Source organism: Colletotrichum godetiae (assembly GCF_030913485.1).
Source record: "Colletotrichum godetiae strain CBS 193.32 chromosome Unknown BDP55scaffold_9, whole genome shotgun sequence".
Taxonomy (NCBI): domain Eukaryota; kingdom Fungi; phylum Ascomycota; class Sordariomycetes; order Glomerellales; family Glomerellaceae; genus Colletotrichum; species Colletotrichum godetiae.
The window spans coordinates 191,481-213,610 of NW_026851257.1; the positions used below are offsets into that span (position 1 = coordinate 191,481).

The following is a 22,130-nucleotide window of genomic DNA, read 5'->3' on the forward strand; positions in this document are numbered from 1 at the left end:
CATCTAACAGTGCTATATTCTCAGCCACAATTCTCATAACCAACAAGCCAAAGGCTATGTCCCCGAAATATGAATATGGCATCGCGTCTTTTATTTCATCTACAGGACGTGAGTCATACATATATCTATTGCCGCCATGCGCCGTCTGGCTATTCTCCCGAATCTCGTGAGAGGCGCAAGCTATGCTTGTGACCCGAATATCATTATGTTACTCAAAGTTATGAGGACTTATTACTCGATAGCCATGTTGCTGCGAAGAGTGTAAGTTATCGACTATATGCGCACTACACATTTATGTCCGTCAACAGCGGATATGGTTTGAAGGTCTTTACGTCTAGGTACAGCTAGGTTCGCAGGCACAGGAAGGCCCTTCCCGCCTTGTAACGAGGGTTCCAAGGCGTCAGATTACCTCCAGCGGCGTTGTAATTGCAGTGAAATCTCCCATAGATAAGCCTCTGGATCCAAGCTTAGTAGTTGGCATTCGAAAGTCACCTGCTCATGGAGAGCAGCAACACATCATACACCCAGGCCACAAAGAAGTAGGTAAAGGCGGCGACTATCATGGCTTGTCACTGAGGCTCAGCATCAACATGCCAAGCTCGAAACCGCACTGTCAAGCACACCGAAGGCATCTGTCTATCACTGGAAGATACATCGCAGCCGCGGTATCGGCGGCAAGACCCTCCCGCCCCCCCTCTCGCGCGCAGATATACCGTCGCCGGTCTGGAGAACAACAACAAGCGCAGATCCCGCAGCGTACTTTTGCTCACCCGCCGCCGCCGCCACATCGAGAGAACCCCTAGAAAGCTCATCTATTGGCCGCTCCATGTAGAATGCTGACCGCAGCACGCAGAACCGACAGCATCGTCCGTGCCGTGCGTGATCGGAGAGGCAAAACATCGCGGCAGGCTACCAGGCATCACTCCTGCAGCTCGACTTACATGACCAGTCAGCCGCGGCCGACCGGGGGGTAAAGAAAGCGAAACAGATCAACAAAGAAAGTCAAGACGGCTCCTATCAGAAGTCGGCGCTGCGCCGTGCCGCTGTGCGGTAAAGTACCACGCAGCAAAATATTTTGCGCGTGTATGTGTGTGGTATCCGTATTGTCTGTGAGCGAGTAGGCGGCACGCCGATACCCTACGCTATGCGATGCGGTGCAGTACGGGTGTGGTATACTGCGATGCAATGCGATGCGGCTCGGGGCCGAGTAAGAGCACGGATGCCCATTCGGCGATCCAAAGGGACGCATACGGTACAGACTTTGAGACTTTCCAGATATTCACAGTTGACGGTTCGCTCCCGGACGCAGCCTACTGAGAGGTAGAAAGCATGAATCTGCTCCCTGGGCAGCGAAAGCCAAGGCGCGTTTTCATGCCGTCCCGGATTGGATGACGGGTTAGGAAAGAAGAAGTCCTAGCGGCGGCAGGCTTTCCAAGTTTCTAGGGACTACTCCGTATGTCTTTGTGTATCTGTCTCTCCCGTGTGGATGGATGGTTTAGTAACGTAAGGACATTGATGGTGTTACCCCTCTCTTGGATATCCTCTTGAATCTCACCGAAATGGGCCGTGTCATGCCAGAAGCCGTTCAAGACACACGATGATTTACGTGCCCACTCGGCAGTGGGCACTGATTTGAGAAAAAAGAGAGTCGGCGTTGAAAGACAGGCCATGCGAGTGCCATGCCGACATTTGCTTGGACATTTTGGTGTCATGTCATTTACTCTTCCCTCTTGTGTCTGGCACAGCCGCCGCACAGAAGAAACGACTGATGAGCTTCGTGCTTGGCAAAGGGAAGTTGGGAAGTTGGGAAGTTGGGATGGAACTTTGGCAAACAGATTTGGATCTGAGTCTTGGAACTTTGGAAAGTCATGCCGTGCCAAGAGTGGCAGAAGTTGGCGCTATTTCACTACGAGGATTGAGTTCTGCTGGTGTTGCACGCAAAGGGCCGATGACTGCAATTGGCATTCATTAGGTTTCCTTCCTTTCTTTCCAAAGGGAGCTATGGTGAAATCGCTAATAAAATTGATGATGTTGATGATCCTTAGCGGTAAGTACCGTTTCAGCGATAATGAAGTGTCACCGCCATACCCCGGAGGTAGTAGTAGCGTTGTATTCGTGAGACGGTCTAGAAGGAAGCGACGGCGAAAGCGAAATGGGAGACACCAACATCGTGGGGGAAAATGAGATACAAGGAGATAACCCACATGTGCATTGTCGCGTCGTGTCAGTATTCGTACCTAATCCGTTGCAAACTGCGGTCTGTCCTTTGCTCTGTGACGGTCATAAACAGGTATCTCACTGGTTTGCCCTGAGTCGCGCGCAGTTGCGCAGGGAGCAGGGAGCGCCGCATGTACCGGTATTCGTACGGGATGAAGAGTATTGCAAAACAGAGTTCGGTGAGGGTTCGACAAACGGAGCGCAGATCTGCAATACACTAGAGCCTCTGGTAACTTCTTCTGGGCTACTCCAGTCCCCAGCGTTCAGAAGCTGCCATCCAACTGGGAAAGGTGAGAGACGGAAACAATACATCAAACCTTGGGATTGGGATGGTGAGGGGATGGTAGGGGGGAATTGGGGAGAACGACCCGGACCTGCCGGGGACACCCCCCACCCGTAATGCCAGAACCCGTCTGATGACGGGAGATTGTCGCAGAGATGCTTGGGCCACCGGTCCATCTACAAGGAGGGTCGCGGTTGATGACACCTCATCTCTCTCTCGCAGACTCCCCCGGCGGTCAGAGAGACTTTGCGGGTTTCTGCCAACAGATGGCCTCTGGCTGGGGGCTTCCTTGGGGGTTACGGTGCATGCTGTGGTGGGCTAGTGGTTTTGGGGGAGGAAGGGTGAGTCGGGACTTTTGGACCCAATTCAGCTCGAGCAGCTGGAAGTAGCCGAAGAGAATCAACAGCGATGATCCCTCGAGGCGGAGCTCTGGCGAGATGTGGTGCGGGACGATCCCAAGCTTCTTTTGGAGGTGGGATTTGGTATGGAGACTTGAAATGTTTGGCTTGGCTGGCCAGTCTATCGTGATCTTCCCAGATATTGGAAATTCCAGAATCCATGGACCATGAGAATGGAGACTTGGGAAGGGACCCGCTGCGGTTTGCGCGTGCGGCATTGCGTTTTGACAAATTGAGCTCTGAATCTGATGCTGATGGATCATGGTAGCCAAGATTAGGTGACTGTCAAGACGGAGTTGCGAGATGAAGGAGATGACGCTAGGTGAGGGCGATGCCGTGATGATGGAGACTGGAGAGAGAACTGGCACTTCCCATGTTCCTTGGTCCCAGGAACGGGTCGGTCACGAGCGAGAGAGTTCGTTCGAGTGGAGGAGGAAGTCTGGCACACCTGGGCAGATGAGACGAGACGAGACTCAAACTTGGCCGTGTGAAAGAGTGGCCGCCGCCGTGGCTGATGATCCATGGTGGACGTGGACGTGGACGTGGACGTGGACGAGGATGAGGATGAGGGAGAGGTCAGGTACGTACTCTCTTTCACCCGAGAGCAAAGAGCCAATCGTCGGAGCCGGCGGGGCGGCAGCCTCACTTTGCGGGAACAAGCCGTAGCCAATCGAGCCTCGCCCTGCGACGCTAGTCTCTTTTCAGAGTTAGGTGAGAGAGCTGTGATTCGTCACAGCTGGATTCGGCCAAAAGTGGGGACCGAAGCTGGGGGATTCGTGACTTTGGGGGAACTTGGAAGTTGCAGAGACACAGAGACTTGGAGAATAGCCGCAGCATCGTGGAGTCGTGGACCACTTCATCTCACTGACCGGGCAGAATGCTAGCTACAGAGCAGCTCTTCAGTGGATGTCTGTACCTATTCTTCACTAGCGTCTGGTTTGCCAGCGAGGTCATGGAAGGGAATTGGCGCTGATGGCGGTCTGGTGTAGGTACCGGAAGCTGTGTAGTGGTGACTCCCATTGGAGGTACGTAGAGGTACGTACTATCTCTCGAAAACGAGGCAAACCACCGTCGATTGGACCAACATCGCCAATGCATCACATTGGATGCCACTGGATGCGATGCCACTGGGACGGGGAAGGGGATGAGATGCGTCCCCGTCATCCGTATCGTCAACCACAACACAAAAGACAGATTCGGCCGGCGTCACTTGGAGGGTGTTGTGCATGGGATGGGGATTGGGCCGATGGAATGTGTCCATGGCCGTGGTGCGGTATCTTTCTCGTTGCATTGTTGCTCTTCCTCACGAGTCTGCAAGCCGCATGCAAGCCAACGCTCGACAGGGCATATTCTACTGGTTAGGCGTTTTTTCGACTTTGTTAGATCTTGCAATGTTTTGCTTTCTCAGTGCATTTTCATAAATTCCATCGAATTGGATTTCGACATGAGGTGGTACAAAGGCAACGATGGCGAACTAGGTGCTTGAGAGGTGGTGGTGGTGGTGGTCAGCCAGCATCCGGGCGTCTGGGGTCCAGATCCAGAGCTCGTCACATCATTGCCGCTTTGAGAGGAGGCACTTAGATGTGTCGTTGGCGACGGTTCCCCATCGCATACGATCCTCTTGGCTGTGGAAATCATATACAACCGACCACACCAAAAAAGGGAGCCACCAAGACATGCCCGTGATGGGATATCGTGCCTGAACATCATGGAGGAGGATGCGTCCGTGGGTGCGCCGAGGCATGGGGTGACATGGCATGGGCACGACGTGGGAGGGAAAGGGTTTGTGGGAATAGGGAGGTATCTCGCATTCAACTCTGTGTCTTGCCTCTGTCATCTCCATGTGTAAGTGCCCGTGGGCCCACGGCAAGCCGCATGTCGGTGCGCAAACACTGCGTGGATGGATGAAGCCTAAAAGGGCCCGAAGGAGGTGGTGATCTGCCCGCCTGTGCGGGCCCCCCCAACGTCACAAATGTCGACCAACAATGACGAATTTGTCTCTGTTGTGGTTTCTTATTCCTCGGGCTGAGCAGCATCGCACTAGAGATACCACGCCCCCGCCGTGCCCCCTTTAGTCGGGAATTCCAAGCAATATCCAAAAACCCTCTGCCGTCATATTGTAATTTTGCTTTTCTCTTGGGGTGGTGCATCAAACATCCCACGCTCTGCTGCGTGCTGTGTGAGTCTGGTTGTCTTGGGGAATGCATGCCCGGAGTCCCTTCCGATCCCCCCGTCCCTGGTCCAGACTTGGAGATCAATCAGATTAGGTAGCCAGGCATGGGCTTGGTTCGACAAGACCTTGGGCCCCCTTGCGCAAAGAACGTGTTTGGAGATGTCTTGCACTCTGCTAATCAGAGAGGATTGACTCGTTCGGTTCAGTAAACGCGTAAAGTGACTGCATTGGAATTCTTCTTTGGTTCCGTACGCATACTGATGATTGTTTGGTTTGGTTTTGTCCAACGTTTGACACATTCCATCATTGAAGATCTTACAAGTCCCTTCGTGGATTTTTCATCGCATCGTCATTAATAACGGAGTAATTATCGCCCTCACTTCATGGACGGGATCGGCTTAGTGTGTGAAGTTTGGACCGTTGAGATAAAAATCAGCAGAGAAATTTTTATGATCCAAGAAATGAGATGAAAACCCAAGGATCTAGGTTGTGTCAAGCAAAGGCAGGAAGCGGAGAGAGAGGAAAAAAAGGTTTCCGTCCCCTCTCATCCCGATCTCGTCCCGAAAGACAAGCAAAAGCCAATTCGCTCTTTGACCCCTTTCGCTTGTGTGAGATGATGAGGAGATGGGCGATGGAGTAGGTAGTTGAAGCTCACGGTTGACTGACGCGTGAGGTGATAAGAGTCGTGAGAAAGGGGTGGTGTGTGTCGGGAGGAGCTAAGGGAAGCTTTGCATGAACGAACCTGAAGCTATGTTGACATTAAAAAGGGTAATTAAGGACGAGGAAGGACGCGAATACATGAGGGGAAAGGGTTACAGAAGTCCAGACGAAATAGAGTTGCTCTAACATTTTCCCTTCATTTGCGGCTATCACAACCGGGCCAAGTCATGATGACGATGTCCATCAGACTTGATAACGATCTCAACTTAGCCAATGGCTGGGTACGTTGTTCTTTGGTCCCGTTGAACAAGCCCGGCGCGGGAACCTAACATGGAAACTCAAAAAGAATGGTTGACTTTTCTCGTTTTGCCTTTTTTGGCTCTCGGGCTGCCGTGGGCTGTATGGGCTGTCAACTCTAGCGGCTGCCGCAACCGCATCAGAGAAAGCCTAACGGTCAATGGCGCCAGGGACGAGTCATGTTTTTTTGCCGGACGGGCGTGATGGGGAGAAGCGGTTGGAACTTGGTGCGAGGCGTGGTTCAAAACGGCGCGCTTTGCGGTAAGACCTCTCCTCCCATCCCCTCCCGAAGCCACGCATCCCACCTAGGGAAACGGGGTGTGAAAGAATGAAGAAGGGCAACTTGTGCCCGTTTTCGCAAGAGGATAGTTTGGCTGGTCTGGTTTGATCGTGGTCTGGTCTGTTTGTTTTTGCGGACGATCTTCATGCAATCCTTATGCGGTGCCATCATTAATGGTGGGTGACTGTGTGTGCTGTGTTGGTGATGATGGTGGGTGTTTATTGCCGAACGACCGTTTGAAGCGGCTAAACTGCTGCTTCGGGCGCATTCTTTTTTTTCTGTTCCCTTGCGCACAGTTGCGCGCGATGGTCACCGTCTTAGGATAAGTCGCGGCATTAATCATTCTTCTGGTGTTTCTCTCTGAAGAAGAGGTGTTTGACCAAAGCAAAGGGCACGGATTAAAGTCAAGCATGATGAGCAGAGTCAACAAGAGTCATTCATATCGGCTCGGATTGTCAGATGGATGCGAATTGGACGCGCGGTGTTTACAACAAGAGACGGCATCGAGAGGGTTGAGGTGAGGGAATAAGGTGCGGTGTATTCTGATCCGGTTTGCTTGGACGGCATATGGTGTTGAAAGACAACGGATGGGTCCAATGCAAAAAAGAGACACCAACAACAAGTCATGGCATGGCATATCTCATCGCATCGCGATCTTGTTTTACCGCAACGAGGAGGATCCGCAAAGGTGGGCCTGCTTTGTGAAAGTTCGGGACGATCACGATGTCGGCCCATTTTGCCAGGTTTCTTGCGGCATGCGTATACTAACAGTGATGTAGTAACTAATGGAGAGGCGCCGAGTATCAAGAGATGAGGGTACTGTAAGGTAGTTCTCAGGCCGGCGGCCGGACTTTTTTGAGTTGCCTTTCAGGCCCGGCCAGACTGCGGCTGTCCACGTTTTTCTTGGCCGGGTTCCTCTCATTGTGACAGACATCCAGTACGGCGGCCCGAACCCCAAAGTTGCGTCGTGTCGTGCTGGCGGTAGTGAAATTTGGGGGACCTTGTAATATGAGTTTGACCTCGGACAGTGGCACTTTTTGATGAAGGTCAGGTCATGATAACCAGCGCTAGGGAACGTTATGGCAAGCACCAGGCTGAGTTTGGTAACGGCTCAAGATTAAGGTCGCGCCGCCCCCGGGGCCAAGATTGACAATGACAGACAGCTGCCCAGCTACGGGGCCTAGTAGCTGCTAGACAGGCGCGCGCAAGAGGTCTAGAAGAGCCGTGATAGCCCAAGCTAAGAGCAAGGTTCCTGAGCCGTGGGTTCAGGCCCAGTCTCGATACGGACAAGATTCAAGATGAAGAGTGCCCAACTGGGAGTTGCTGAATACGACTTCATCTTGCTCATCCTCGTAGCTTAGGATGAGGGTGGTATATTTCACTATTGTGTTGCCGTGTGGGAGGTGTGACTTTGTGAGGAGGAGAGGTCCGTGGGTGAGCTGAACGGCAGCCAGCCAGGCAAAGAGTTGAAGAAGGTTGCTGCCCAGTCCAACTCTCACTACCTATCCCTCGGTATCAGATTAGGGAATGTCGGAGAACGAGATGGAGATACCTACCTTGGAGTGAGTGACCACTGACCAAAGTGAGAGACCTGATTGAGAGTGAGAGTGACCAGCGAGCATCAATGAGAGGAGAGATGATTAGGCGTCACACCCCTGCCTCACACGCGCTAGCAGACGTGTTCGGTGCCCACACGCCCCCTGGTGACCAGCACCTATACCCACACCTCCCAAAAATACCACTGGAAACTGGTACAAGTCGTTACCGAAGCCGAAATGCGGTTGGAGGAGGGCACGTTCTCAGGAGCCGCTGGGGGTGTTGAGTGAGAGAGAGACACACACACACACAGAGAGAGACCACCACAGACTGGGGAGAAACTGGAAACGCCGTGTGCGACGACGCTTCGTTCGGCCGGATGTGTTGACGGGCAGATCCCAGTCAGCCCTTTTTCATGTTGCGTGTTTACCTTTACACTACGCCTTTTATTTTCTTTCTACTTGCTCAGTGGAGACAAACGGCTCTCAGTTCCCTTGGGGAGTGAATGCAATTGTATGAATTTCCATCCAGTCGCAGAGCAGGGTTTGATCTCTAAGGTCCACCTCTGTTTTTTTCCAGAATGAGAGTATATACCGTATTGCTCCTGAGGCTACTGAGGTCATTCAAGCTTTCAAGCTCACTGAGAGGACGGATAGAGCCAGAGGCGGAGTAAGAGCCCGGCGTGAGAGTGAGAGTGAGAGGGGCCTCGGGCGGGCGGCTGCACCCACTTTAACCTTCTTTCCTCGCTTCCATTCGTTCTTTGCCGGCCTTCTGCCGCCATTTGCGATTCCGCCCACGCATTTCTTCCTCACTCTTTTCTGCTACACTATTCGTATGGATACACTGCTGGGCTGTGGTCTTCCTCTGTGTTGTGCTGTGACAGCTGTGCTGTCGAGAGTTCCATTTCTCGTCGTCCCCTCATCCTTGGTCGTGCCGGTGGTGATCAACCACTCGTGGTCTTGATCGTCCCTCCCACCGCTCGTCCCACACCCCCCTTCTGCTCGTGTCTTTCTCACCGCACCTTTGACCGCCGGGCAGAATAGCAGCCCAGCAGCAGAGGAGCAGCGCAACTATCCATTGCAACATTGATGGGACTGCAGTAACATTTTCAATACCGAAAGAGCAGCATCAGGCACTGTGTTTGGGTCTCGCGGCTGTTAGTGCCGGCTGTTTCTCGTCTGCCAGCTCATCATCACCACCACTACTTTTCCCTCACTCTCACTCACTCATTATTTCGGTCTCTCACTCTCACTCTCACTCGTCAGTCTCAATCACACCTCCATCCAACCCCAATGCTTCTGAATCCTCGGCCAATCCAATAATCTCACGGCTTTCCCAAAAGACAGAGAAACACCCATACACCCCCATCCCGCACACCACCACATCATCATCGCAACACACACACACACACACACACGCAACGCACGTCCACCACCCACCACCACCCGCACCATAATCCTTACACCCCCCTCCCCTCCCCTCCCCTTCCCATCCGCCATCATTCATCCACCCTCACATCCATCTCCATCCTCCATCCCTGCTCGTCTAGCGTGCTCTGTCTTGCCTGTTCCACCGACATTACCAGCTCGCTGTGGAGACGCCGCAAAGCCTCACTTCCATGACTGGACATTCGTTGCGCTGCTGATCCTGTCGACTTCTTTAAACCACTGGCCTCTCGCCGTCCGCCTTCCCGAATTCTCCTGCGATCGTCTTCCTACTCGAAGCCACAGACTTCCCTGTACCATCGAACATCAACTCGCCTCAACCCGCCTCGCCAAAATTCCAAGTCAAGTCAACCTTGAATCCTGCTGCTCGCACAAATCTTCGAGACCCCCCCAACAATCCACCAAAAGAGTCTCGAATACCAGGAAACAAATCTTGACGCCGCCGGGTCTCATTGTTTCGCTGCGTAGCATCAGCCATACTACATAGAAAGACAAGAGCCAAACAACAACGTTTTGTTTTGCTTGTCTCGCTCCCAGCAAAACAATTCATCTTCCCCGCCCGGTTTCCACAAGTTTGTCATTCGGGAGACCTTGAATACCTTGGAGGAAGAAGAACGAGGCTGCAGCAATATCGTGTCACATCACACCTCGTCTACTACCGACGTCTAACACCACACTCTATCCCTCCGTCTTGACTCGGACGGCCTTGGATACCTCAACCGAGTAGAAGCCCGGCACGCTTCACTCTTCCCTACTATACCAAACCCACCCTAGCTTCTTCGCCCATCACCCCGCTGTTCTCCGCCGACTTGACTCAACATGAACCATCCTTACAATAACGTCCAGGAGATTCAGAGGCAGATGCAACAGAAGCAGCAAGAGCTGGCAAACCTCCAAAACCTTCTTCTTCAGCAAAATGCATCAGCAGCACCGCAAGCTGCCCAGAGCAATTTCAACCTGCTCCCGTCACAAGGGGATTGCCATGTAGACGTAACCGCCTTCACACAACACCAACAGCCCAACGCCGCTCCTCTGCTTAACCGCAGGGCCACAATACCCAGAAGCAAGTCCAATATGGGCTACGCTGCCCAACCCACAAGAACGATGGTAATGCACCACCACAGTACCCATCACCATCATCATTGCTCGTGACCATGGTGAACCAAGTCTCCGTGCTAACAATCTCTTACAGGAGCGCACAAGTGATGACTCCCCCCATCCCGTGAAGCGCGCGAGGGTCATGTCCCAGCAGCACCCCCGCGCCACGCCCATGACGGGCATGTCTAGAAGTGCTTCCAACAGATCAGAAAAGTCTATCCCTTTCGTCGTCAAGGGCCCTCTGCAACCCCTCCAGACGTCAAATAACCCCAATCCCATGATGGATCGCTTCTATCAGAGCCAAGATGACCCTCATGTCTTGTTCGAGTCTTCCCTTCAGCGATCGCCAACAAATCGACGCCATTCGGGCCTCTCGCCTGTAGAGGAGAACGCAGGTTTCCCAGAGGTCGGCATGAACCCTCTCGACTTTCTCGCTGCGCAAGACGAGAGCATACCGTCTCCAGCCATGGTCCCGCCGCCGCAGAACTTCCTGACGCCCTACGATGGCCGGAATTCACAGGCCAGCCTCATGAACTCGGTTTGCCCGTCAATGAGCTCTGGCACATCGGCTGCCGAGACCATGCCTCTTACGAGGGAGAACAGCTCCTTCGACAACCAGTCACTCAGCGGCGCATTCGGCATGACGAGAATCAACTCAGCGCACTCGCAAGGTGCTGCCGATTTTATGTCTCCCGAGGTTTACGCAGTCCCCTCCGGCACGTCACCGAACAAGTCAGATTATCTCGCCTACGTCGGCGCGGGCACTAGCCTTTCGCCGCAATATCCTCAACAGTCGCCCATCGATGAGCAGTTCCTCACCCAAGGCTCGTCGATGATGGAGCGCTCCATCTCCGCTACCAGCAACGCATCCACCAAGTCGAGCACTGAGCGCAGGGCAAAGGAAGCACGACTCCAGCAGATTCAAAATGCGAACCGCACAAAGATCTGCCCCAAGCCTCACGATGCTGTCAAGTCCCAGTCGGCTGCTGCCAAGAAGGAAGGCAAGGTTGCTGTCTCCAAGGGTAGCTACACTCGTCCCAAGCACCCTAAGGTGTTCTGCGATATGTGCAGCGATCACCCCGATGGCTTCCGCGGCGACCACGAGTTGCGCAGACACATCAACGCTAAGCACGAGGGCATCGTCAAGAAGTTCGTGTGCCGTGACCCCAGCACGGTTGGCATGCAGAGTGGCGTCCAGGCCATCAACCCGCTCTCCAAGTGCAAGCAATGCGTCGCCCGCAAGCAATACGGCGCGTACTACAACGCTGCAGCTCATCTCCGCCGCACGCACTTCAAGCCCAAGACTCCCCGTGGCAAGAACAAGCGGGGCGACGACGAGGAGAAGCGTGGCGGCAAGGGCGGTGGCGACTGGCCCCCCATGAATGAGCTGAAGCAGTGGATGGAAGAGGTGTTTGTGGCTGCCGACGACGAGGTCGCCGAGGGTGATGCCCAAGAGGAAGATGAGGAGGAAACTCAGGCCACGGCCCAACAGTTTGACCCCTCCATGTCAATGGACCTGTCTCTTGGCCACATGGGCGAGAACATGACCTACGACATGGGTTTCCCGCAGTCCTACCACATGCCTGAGTTGGCGGCGATCGACACTACCCAGGCCTCGTACCTGGCTGTTTCCAATATGCCGCTCTCCTCCGCGTCGGAAGCCTTTGCCTTTTCCCCGTTTGGTCAGAACTCGCCAATGAACAACGGTCTGTCGCACGAGACGGCCTTTTCCATCTCGTCGTCAAACACCGTCACACCCACCAACTACCACCAAGACTCGCTTACAGCGGAGGCCTTTGAAGGCTATGCCGCCTACTAAAGACTACTTGGGAACATTGTTGAATTCACACGGATTTCTTAATTTCGGAATCTTTCGCATCTCGTGCCACTCGGGTTGCACTCTCTCCCGCGAATCGTGATTGGGTTTGAGATCTCGGGCTGTTGGGCCGCGCTCAGGCGTTCATTGGGCCGACTTTCGGTTGACCAACTGCATGACGCGGCTCTGCCCAACGTCGCCCTCCACCACGCGACCTTTGGATGGTCGGTCAAGAAAAAAGCAACAAAGAAATCACGAAAAAAAGCGAGAACGTTTTTCCTTCGATTGGCAACATATTATGACATCATGATCATTATCAACACGGCTGCCCGGTGTCGTCGGCCGGGTGGGAACACTCGCCGGGTCACACCTGCGCAGCCCGATCTATTCCAATGCTCCGTTTTTTCCGGTTCACAGTCACTTCCCGACTTTCTTCGACTTCGACCTATTTCTATTTCTATCTCCTTCTCAGCCAGTCGGGTCGAGATACGTTTCACAATGGCTCAGTGGAATGCGGTGACAGCATTTCGCGCCTCAAGAGCCGAATGCCTTTCGGTGGTGCAACCGAGGCCTTGAAAACATTGCTGTACATATACAAACACACACACACACAAACGGCCACGTTTCTGGACAACCAACCCAGTCTCCAGCGGATGGATCAAAAGGAGAGGTGGGAGGCGAACGGAATGGCAACCGTCGCTCCCCCGGCCCTGATATGGTACACAGGCGTTGTTTTCTTCTCCGCAAGGAGGTTTTCCTTACTTTTATCTTGGAACTTTTACAATCTTGTGGATTTCTTGCATGGTGTTGGGGATTTGGGAAGGGCTATGCACGCTTTCTGGGAAGACGAAAGGGTTCGTCCCGTAGACATGTATATACATGGGTTGGATGGATGGTCGGTCAGGTTCAAGACGCACAGCACGCGCTTGCGTTGGATGGGTTCAAGAAGACGGAGGGCATATGGCAAATGTCCCACTGGGTGTATAGCACGAAACAAGCAAACTAGGTGTTCATCACCTTCCACCTCATGATCTACTCCCAAGACGTGATACAACTGTGCTATGTATCAATGTGATGCGTATGACACTTGCGATGAAAAGTACTATCCACTTGAGGTGAACTCAAAGCTTTCAGCATCTCGGCCAAGGGGACTGGGGGCTAGCTGGTTGACCGAGCCACATGGCGAAGTAGTCAACTGATGATTGCCGGGATTTGGCAAGACCTACGAATCCCAGACGTGTTCTCGTATTGTCTCATAACCATGGCAGACGAAATGCCACGGCAGCTCATTATCATAGTCGTTAACCGACGCCCTTGTCAAGGGTTGAGGTGAAAGCAGCACCCTCTATAGATCCTCCAAACTCCGTCCACTCATCCGTGGAAGAACCCTAAGAGCGAAAGAAAAAGTCTAAAATACAGTCTGCGCCCAAATGCTTCTCAACCTGAAGCGTTATTGACCCACTACGCCGCAATAATACACTAAAAGTGCATATGTCTGTAGGACTAGATTTGCGAGCCAGGTACCGGTGATCCGGGTGTCTGCTCATGCTGTCTGCTGGGTGAACTCGATTCAGCCGGTTACCACGGAGGTGCTGTACTGCCTGATGACGGGCCAGCAACTTGCCACCGTGCATCCCTTTGCGTAGAGGAAGGCTGAGGTGACATGGGAGATACGGCGTGAGATGCGCCGTCGTATGAAGTCGGCGCAGGAAGTTCGTAATTTGGAACAGGTGACGTGAAGCCTCCATGATGAGTCACAGAGAAATCCACGGGTGATATCGCCAGAGGCGAGGTCTGTAGAGGAGCTAGGCTGTACGATTCTTGCGGATGTTGATGCATCGTGTTGGTCCGGATATTAAGAGTGTTTGTGGATTCGCCGGAACCTTGCTCCGGTGGGACATGGAAAGTCGGAGACTGAGACTGAGGCCCAATGCTGTATCTCAGAGTGCGATCGATGTCTGGGCATAGGCTCCCGAGAAACATCTTATAGAGATCGCCTTCAGCGTGTTCCGTATCGATCAGGTCGCTATTCAGTGTCAACATATGGATCTACGATAGAGAGGGGTTCAACTGGTCCTTACGGGCAACCGTATTTAGCTAAGTCATCGTCCAGGCGGCGTAGTCGCTCTCCTGCCTTCTTGTTGTCGCCGAACTGAACAAATTGAATAGTCACAGGTCTGATTTCTGACACATCCTTTCGACTATGCGGCTGGCCCGGTTGAATGTACGTCAAGTCTCCATGCAGATCTCTCAAACAATGAAATGTCGATCTGAGATACGTGTCGACGGTGTATTCATCATGCATACCTTGCCAGATACCATCAGTCAATACAATGATGGTCTTCTTCCGTGGTTCATCCTTTGAGGTCTTTGCTCTCGTGTAGTCGTTGATGATCCGCTCGAGCTCAGGGATAATGGTGGTTTCGACCGCGGATGTGGGGGAATTGGCTGCTTCGGGCTCTGCAAACTCTAGTGCCTTGGTGAAATCCTTAACCGACTGAGACTTACTGCCTCTGACGATGGCTCTTGGATTCGTGTCGGGGTTGGTGAAGTACATCTCCATCCCGTCGTCGTCGTACGCTAGCGCTCGCCATACCATGACCTCTAGTAGGTCGATGACTGAAGACCACCACTTACGCATAGTCGTGCCATTGTCCACGAGGAAGACCTGTTACCATTAGCCTAAGTTCATTGAAGTTCAAGCTTGATATACTCACGATATCACGGCCCTTGTATTCCTCCTCGAGCCGAGAGTCCAATTCAGTCAGGGCGTCTAGGCTTTCCTTGCTGTTGGAAGTTTTCCCTTTGACGGAAGTCTTCTGTCGTTGAATGAGTGAACTGAGACTCTTCGGTGACGGTTTGAACCTGAGCCCTACTTTCTTCAGCTCTTGTTTTACTTGAGAAGCCTTGACAGGTTCGCGTCGTATCGGACTTCTTGACCGGTAACTGGGAGACTCCGAGTAGAATGAAGATGAAGGGACGCCGACTGGATGGCTCAAAGGTGAGATTGCGGAGTTTCTTCGTGAAGGGTCTGCGTATCCATAAGTGTGAGAGTGCAGACTACCTTGTCGATCCGCACTCTGCACAGGATATCTCACCGCTGGGTGTGGTGACTGGCTCGGGGATCCACGGGTGGTGCGTGGTCGTTGGGCCGTTGGTTGGATGGCTTGATCCAGCAACTTCTTCCGACTTTCAAACTCGATTTCGGGTAAGGGTAAGTCGATGGGCTCCATCGTTTTCGTGATATCGTCCGAGTCAATTCTCTTAATCCCCGACTTGTGTTCTGAAGAACGTTCGACCTCAAGTTCAATGCTTTGAAGCATATGTTGCAAGCCAGGGGGTACCTTGGAAGGGCGGGTATCGTTCTTCGCGAGAATGCTTTTAAAGCTGGCGCATACTTTTTTTGCAGTCTGCCGACTGTCTCCGGGTACAAGCATATGGCCATCGACCATGTCCAAGATTGCGGACGTGTACGGGTCTGTCTTTCTTGATGCTTCGCGGAGATACTGGTGCCAGTGAAGAACTTCGGGTAAGACACGCTCGCCGTCATGAAAAGCGTCACTCATTCTTCCTCTGGCATTCTGAGTGTCCTGACGACGAAGCCGTTGATAGATCAGAACTCCTTGAGTCCCAAGAACCACATAGGTCGCAGCAACTGACAGGACGCATCCAAGAGACCAAACATCACTTTCTGGAGTAACCTTCGGCATCTTGGTGCTGATGTCATCCAAGTAAGCTGTCTTTTCGGGTGCCGCTAGTCATCGACTTGGTCAACCAGTTGCTTTCTGTTGGGATTCTGCTCAGGAGCCAACGGACTTACCATAAGTTCTTGTACCTCCTAATGATCTCGAAGGAGGTAAGTACGGCGTACCCGAGTTCTTGAGCAACATGCTTGCTTCACCAGGATCGGCTAGTTTGAAGCGATCGTTGACTCTCAGAATGTTTTCCGGTTTGATGTCTCCGTGCCATCTAATATAGAGTAGTCAGCCTTGATCATGAATCTGTCATGGACGTCAACTTACGTCCAAAAGTTCAGCTTGTCGATCGTGATTGTGTGGATAGACGCCAGTGTCTTCGAGATCTCAAACATGGACTCCCAAAAACCATGGATTTCCTCCGACGATATTGGCGGTGATAGCCTCATCACCGCCTCGTAGAAGTCGAAGTCGGCAAGCTCAAGCACAATGTTGAAGTATTCTTGTTTGGCACCATCATCGCCGAGTTCGAAACTCCCGAACCATCCGATGTATTGAATCATTCCTTCCTCATGTTCAAGATTGCTAAACATATTGATCTCATTGAGGAAATGTTCATGCTTGTGTGGTCTGAACTGTTTCAATGCGAAGCGATATGTCTGTGATTGACATTCGGTAAGCTAGTATTCCATTCTAGGAGTTGCTTTGGAGAAGACTTGCCAGACCCTTGCCATTTCTCCCCTCTCCTTGTCTTTCTATCTTGGCTGATGCCATTCTCTCCTGAAGATGACGCCCAACAAGCTCTTCTGGAACGTCGATGGCGTATAGAGTGGCGTTGTTCTCTTTCGGACCCTTGCCCTCGCGATACGGCGTGATCTTCTCCTTGCGCGAAAGTGGACTGACTGCATCGCGATAGACTTGACGCATGCCCATGTCGAAACGTATTGGGCACCAGTCGAATTGTGTTTTATAGAATCGCTCGTGAAAGTTATGGAATCTTGGTTTCGAGGGGGGCTTGATGCACTTCTTGAGCAATGTGAGTTCGATAGGAAGCTTGTTGAGTCCGTTGTCACGAAAAAGGTTTATAAGTGATGGCGCTCGAATGTCGAGTAAGGTGTAGAATATGGCGAGATACTCGTCTTTCTCGTAATGCTGAGCTCGCATTTGAGGTGGCTCAAGCTCATACTGGAGGTATGCGGTGCGCTGTAACCTGTCGAGATTGTTGTCGTACTGGGCGGAACAGGTGGCAGAACGACTCTTTAGCCTTTTGGTGACATTGTCCACAAGCACAAACTCTTGCCGACATGCTGAGGTTCGCGTCTCGTCCCGTCGTATATCATCAAATTCAGACAAGGCGATCTGGAACTGCAGCTTGAAATCGGATTTGCTATCGCGATTCATGACGCCAAAAAACCAAGTCAAACGGTAAGGACGCGAACAAGAGAAAGGAGAACGATGTAAGTGATGCCAGACGACAACTCCTTGGCGTCACGAAGAAGTGTGCAGATCAATGCTGAAATAGTGAAATCAAAGATTCTCGGAACGTTTGAAAATTCAAGCAAGGTAATCAAGTGCGAGGCTCTTGATGTGTACAAATAAGAAATCAGAGTGGCAGACCGAGACTGGAGCCCGAGCCTTGCAAGTGGGTGGGAAGAAAGAGGGCGTAGTGTTCGGATTACCTCTCCATGTGCGGATGGAGCCACCCCCGCCTTATCGTGTATGTCGCTTGCTCACAAGCCTTCTTTTCTAGATCAATTGCCGTCGAATGGGGTTACCATAGAGGGCAATGTGAAGGTAGAAGCAGAAAAACACATCTGTTTCCCGAAGCACATGTACTGATAATCTTTCACGCTAACATAGCCGTTGGTACATACACCCCCCGCCAATACTCAACCTCATTCTCGAGATGGTTAAGAAGGTGCAAACCTGGTTTTCCGTTAGGCGGCAGTCACAGACTCAAACTGGAGGGTGGACAGAACTTCAGAAAGGGGGGGGGGGGTTGAAAAAGTATAGCTGCATGGCATATGCTGTCATCTGAGTTAAGCGCCATCACAGTGCGTCAAGTACTCCGTACAGCCTGATGAAGGTTCGCGAACCAGCAAATCGGCCCTCCTACTCAAACTAAGCATCACTGATACCGATCGATCCCCCCTCATTTATTGGTAAATGCCCTATGGAATGACGAGCCCCACACCCAGACTAGCGGAATTTCAACGGGAGGTATGGCAGAAGCAATATGAGATGATCTATCGTCCCGCGTTGGGGAAACGTGAGTCTCAACCTAAACTTCACCTCACTCCCACAAAGATCGATGCCTCATCTGCTGCCTGCTCTGGCCATGTAGAGCACAGTTGGGGTGGGTAGTCGCCTGAGGAAGATCTAGTCGGAAGCCTGAGCTAAGGGTGTAAGGCAATTTGATCCCACCTCATAGCAGTGCGGCTCATCGTTGGAAAGGGTGTGAAGGCAACATGTGCTAGAATTTTCAGGCCAGCCAGGCAGTTGAGCCATACCACCAAGTCACTGGCTTGTTTGCCTTGCGGCAGCCTGTGCCGTCCCGGTGAGGTCGGTCAACGACTGGATCAAGACTCGTCCGCCCTGCTGAGTGGCACAGCATGTCTCGGTCTCATTTTTACAGCGATTCAAAAGAACCAATGCTCCCCAAGCCTTTTAAATCGGCTGGGGCTGAAATCACACTCTTTCGCTATCGTTTCCCCGCCCGAGCCTGCCTTATAACAGCGTCAGCCCTCCCATTGTCTGTATCTCCTTGGGCAGTTTTTGTCTGACAGCCTGATTCTGAAGCTGTGCCTCCTCACTGCCACTTTTGCATTAGCTTCATCCACGTAGCAAAAGTCATACACGGATTTTCAGGATGCCTACCGATCCCCCATTCTCATTCAAGAAGGCTTTTACTTGGAGGAAACCAACTGATAACGAGATGCCACCGCCACCTCCTCGCAGAGCAACGTTACCCCCGTCACCTCGCGGTTGGGTTGAACAAACTGTCTCAGCATATAACTTGAAATGGCCCGATCTTCGGCGGTATCTAATAGGCATCTACCAGATACAGGACGGGCGAAGACTCAATGAAAGACAATTTTGTATTGCAGTATTCCTCCCACTGATAACATGACTGACAAGAGCCCGTAGGAGATGTACGAAGATAAGTTTTACTTTTGGGTTCCAAGGGAGCTGAGCGAGGTTTGTAGAAATCCACATTATACTTCTCCACATTATACTTCTTTGCGTGATGGAGACTCAGATTATGTACTGCAGGCTGAGCAAAGGACTATTGACACCCTGCGGGCTCGCCCTGTCGACAGGGAGCAAAGAGACAACTCACCTGACCCCGCTAGAAGGATCTCCGATGATTTTGACTTTAACTAGATAAATTTGGACTGCAGGAACGGGGGAATTGGAGGGTTTCAATCGGCGTTTGACAGAAGAAGGCTGGTACCTATCAACTGGCGTAGTGCGTGTGAAGAAATTGCGCTATGCTTTCGTTTTGTACACACAACCAATAATCAGATATCTTGAATGATGAGAGAATCAAGGCCTCTACATAGCTCAAATAGAGAAAAGTTTTCGTGCCAAAGGCATCTTCTTAGGCCGCTCATAATTAGCTATTGGGTAAAATGGTAAACAAAGTTACCTGTGCCAGTATTATTGTTGGCTTCGGTGAGACAGGGCTGCTGCGTCCTACACAGCCACCACAACGCAGCCATGTGTTCCAATCATCTCGAAAGCCCAGGCGCCCGGTGTGTATGCCTTGTTTGCGGCTATGGACGTTCTCTTTATGTGCCTCGTTCCCTTCTCGCAAAAAGACATGACTTATCATCCTCCTACCATGCACCCACACGGCCTTTCCGAAGTCTCAACGTTGATACAAACAACAGGAACAGGCCTTGCAGTAGTTACGTTCCAAAAAGTCACAATGACGGCCACCACGCTTTTTACGATATCGTACAACGCGTATGGCCAATATCCACGGAACCATCTGTCTGCCACTGCGTATGGCACAGCGGCGCTGGATCGTCACCGGAACAGGCTGTGGGAGTGCAGGGACCGGCTCTTCACCAGCAAAGGTCTCGAGAAGGGACACTATCTTCCGTTCCGGGACATATCCGCATCTGGTTCAGTGAAGAAGAGCAACATTCACAGCGACGAACAACTCCGAGATTTCCTCTGCACCGATGCATCGAATACTACAGCCACCAATGATACGGTAGTAGTCCAGCCCAGCTTCAAGGGAGACGAGGCCTGTCGATTTGTGTTAGTCCCAATATTTCTTTTCGACTCGCAATGATCAGATTCTTAACCTCATCATCAGACACAATATGCATTAATGCGAATTTAAGCCTAACTTAGACAGCTTTTTGTGCGCCGAGAGTGCAATAGGACCCTTGGAGCTAAGTGCAATGATGCTGTTCCAGCTGCTGAGCTTCTATCAGGTCATGTTACACTTTCTGGACTTTCTCTACGTATATGCATCTCCCCATGGCGATGACAAAGAACTGCATTTCAGTGGTTTCAGAACACAGAAAACTCTAACGAACCCACAACCGGCAACGATCTTGCCTGAGCTTGGCCGGAGTGGCAGGCAATATCAACTGTGTTACAACATCAAGACCGCCGTAGACAAAGGAATCGATGGTTGGAAAACTCGGCAAGCGGCTATCCACCACCAATTCGACATTGGCCAAAGCACACAACTATGGATCATCGGAGACCCTCATTCGTCCATCAAAAGAGTTGTTGGTGAGCTCTATCATGAAAATCACGTTTATCCAACCAGCTTCAGTACTTTTCAACAAAGCTTCAAGTCATCTATGGATGTACACTTATCTCTTGCATCTTGGGCTACATCAGAATGGAGGTGGAACATTCGATTCCTCGAAGAGAGGGCTGAAACACTGGCAGGTTTTTCGGGACATGCCTATTCATGATTCTGCAGATATGACTAATCTGTATCCTTCATCAGACCCTCAAAGCCACGCTTGTCAAAGAAAGGGCTCACATCGAGACATTAGATCCCGGCTCTCTCAGTACGGTTCAGAGATGGGAAGAGAAGACCACTGACACCGTTATGTCTATGGAATCGAACGTCAATGTTCTGAAGCTTCTTCAGAGATACTACAGAGATCTACTCAAGGATAGCGATTTCCCCCAGAGAGAGCGACGTGCGTGCCAACAGGGAGTCAAGGACTTCTGTTTTCAACTAGAAGAACTCATCTGTGAAATGCAAATGCAAATCGCCAGGGCACAGGTATTGGTGAAAGTTCTAGCTGAGCGGAAGACGGTTGTGAGTGACCCACGAGTTCCCGCCACATCTGTAAACCCGAACTCCACTAACGCAACTGCATCATGAACCACAGCTCATTCAGAATCTGCAAGCCCAAAGTGCTATTATTTCATCAAGACTTGCAGCTAGTATGTATGACCAAGCCGATCGCAGTGCGATAGAAGCTATTGCTGTTCGCATAGTCACAATCGTGACCGTGGTTTATCTGCCTGCAACCTTCTCAAGTGTTAGTTCTTCAATAATTCACACTGCCAACGTTCTAAAAGCTGCTGACTCTCTCCTGTAAGACCTTCTTCAGCACAGATGTTGTCAAGTATCAGGGCGGTGAGGTCTTCTCAAAAGTTGCGCTTGATCGCTTTCTAGAAGTCACACTTCCACTGATGCTCCTCACCTTCGTCCCCGCTGGAATCTGGTTCTGGCTCGAGAGACGGAAAAGAAGTAAGACTTCTCACCGGGCTAAGGAAGCGTTGGTCGATTTATTTTCTGAAGAGACGGATCTCGACGGAAGATGAAAATCTCGTTAGCTAGACCTATTGATCTTTTTGCTTTTGTTAATCGCTATCGTAAGTTTGATTTTCTACAGTTTGGCATATTAGTGCGAACACTTTACTGCCCAAAGTATCTGTCTTTCCTTTTCTTTCTGGGTCCGGAGTTATTGTTCAATAGAAAGACAAATAGCAGCAATGCGTGCGATTAACCGATTTCCATGACCTTCTACCTAAATAACATAAGGGATAAACTATCGCTCATCTCTTATTATGCTGTGAGCTAATTCGATGATAAATCAATTTGACATGCACAAGCTGAAGTAGATAGGAGATTTCGGACAATAACAGCCGTATCCTCCATAAGTCATTCCTCTATCTAATCGAACGACTCTTATCATCGTAGACCCCTACTACCCTGTCCCAACGGAGCCTTCTCATTTGGAAA

General features: G+C 51.5%; 5 protein-coding genes across 5 annotated transcripts; 3 read left to right on the forward strand and 2 right to left on the reverse strand.

Annotated features, from left to right (window-relative positions):
- Positions 1–10,108: 10,108 nt before the first annotated feature.
- BDP55DRAFT_691807 (key lime pathogenicity protein) lies at positions 10,109–12,206 on the forward strand (the record flags this gene model as incomplete). The annotated part of the gene is made up of 2 exons (XM_060577031.1): positions 10,109–10,396; positions 10,482–12,206. The coding sequence occupies 2 exons, from the start codon at positions 10,109–10,111 to the stop codon at positions 12,204–12,206; spliced, it is 2,013 nt and encodes a 670-aa protein (XP_060432736.1).
- Positions 12,207–12,400: 194 nt separating this feature from the next.
- Positions 12,401–13,507, forward strand: BDP55DRAFT_427211 (uncharacterized protein). Its single transcript, XM_060567493.1, has one exon. It carries the CDS (start codon positions 12,596–12,598, stop codon positions 13,232–13,234), a length of 639 nt encoding a protein of 212 aa, XP_060432737.1. The 5' UTR covers positions 12,401–12,595; the 3' UTR covers positions 13,235–13,507.
- On the reverse strand, positions 13,508–16,740 carry BDP55DRAFT_427216 (uncharacterized protein). The gene is made up of 5 exons (XM_060567494.1): positions 16,226–16,740; positions 16,024–16,172; positions 14,921–15,957; positions 14,285–14,871; positions 13,508–14,229 (listed from the first exon to the last, which is right to left on the reverse strand). Exons 1-5 carry the CDS (start codon positions 16,489–16,491, stop codon positions 13,782–13,784), a joined length of 2,487 nt encoding a protein of 828 aa, XP_060432738.1. The 5' UTR covers positions 16,492–16,740; the 3' UTR covers positions 13,508–13,781.
- Positions 16,592–17,299, reverse strand: BDP55DRAFT_725874 (uncharacterized protein; the record flags this gene model as incomplete). Its single annotated transcript, XM_060579061.1, has 1 exon — positions 16,592–17,299. One exon carries the CDS (start codon positions 17,297–17,299, stop codon positions 16,592–16,594), a length of 708 nt encoding a protein of 235 aa, XP_060432739.1.
- A 2,422-nt stretch (positions 17,300–19,721) lies between these two features.
- BDP55DRAFT_653955 (uncharacterized protein) lies at positions 19,722–21,942 on the forward strand (the record flags this gene model as incomplete). The annotated part of the gene is made up of 5 exons (XM_060574232.1): positions 19,722–20,167; positions 20,268–20,811; positions 20,877–21,197; positions 21,271–21,423; positions 21,485–21,942. The coding sequence occupies 5 exons, from the start codon at positions 19,722–19,724 to the stop codon at positions 21,707–21,709; spliced, it is 1,689 nt and encodes a 562-aa protein (XP_060432740.1). The 3' UTR covers positions 21,710–21,942.
- Between the last annotated feature and the right edge of the window lie 188 nt (positions 21,943–22,130).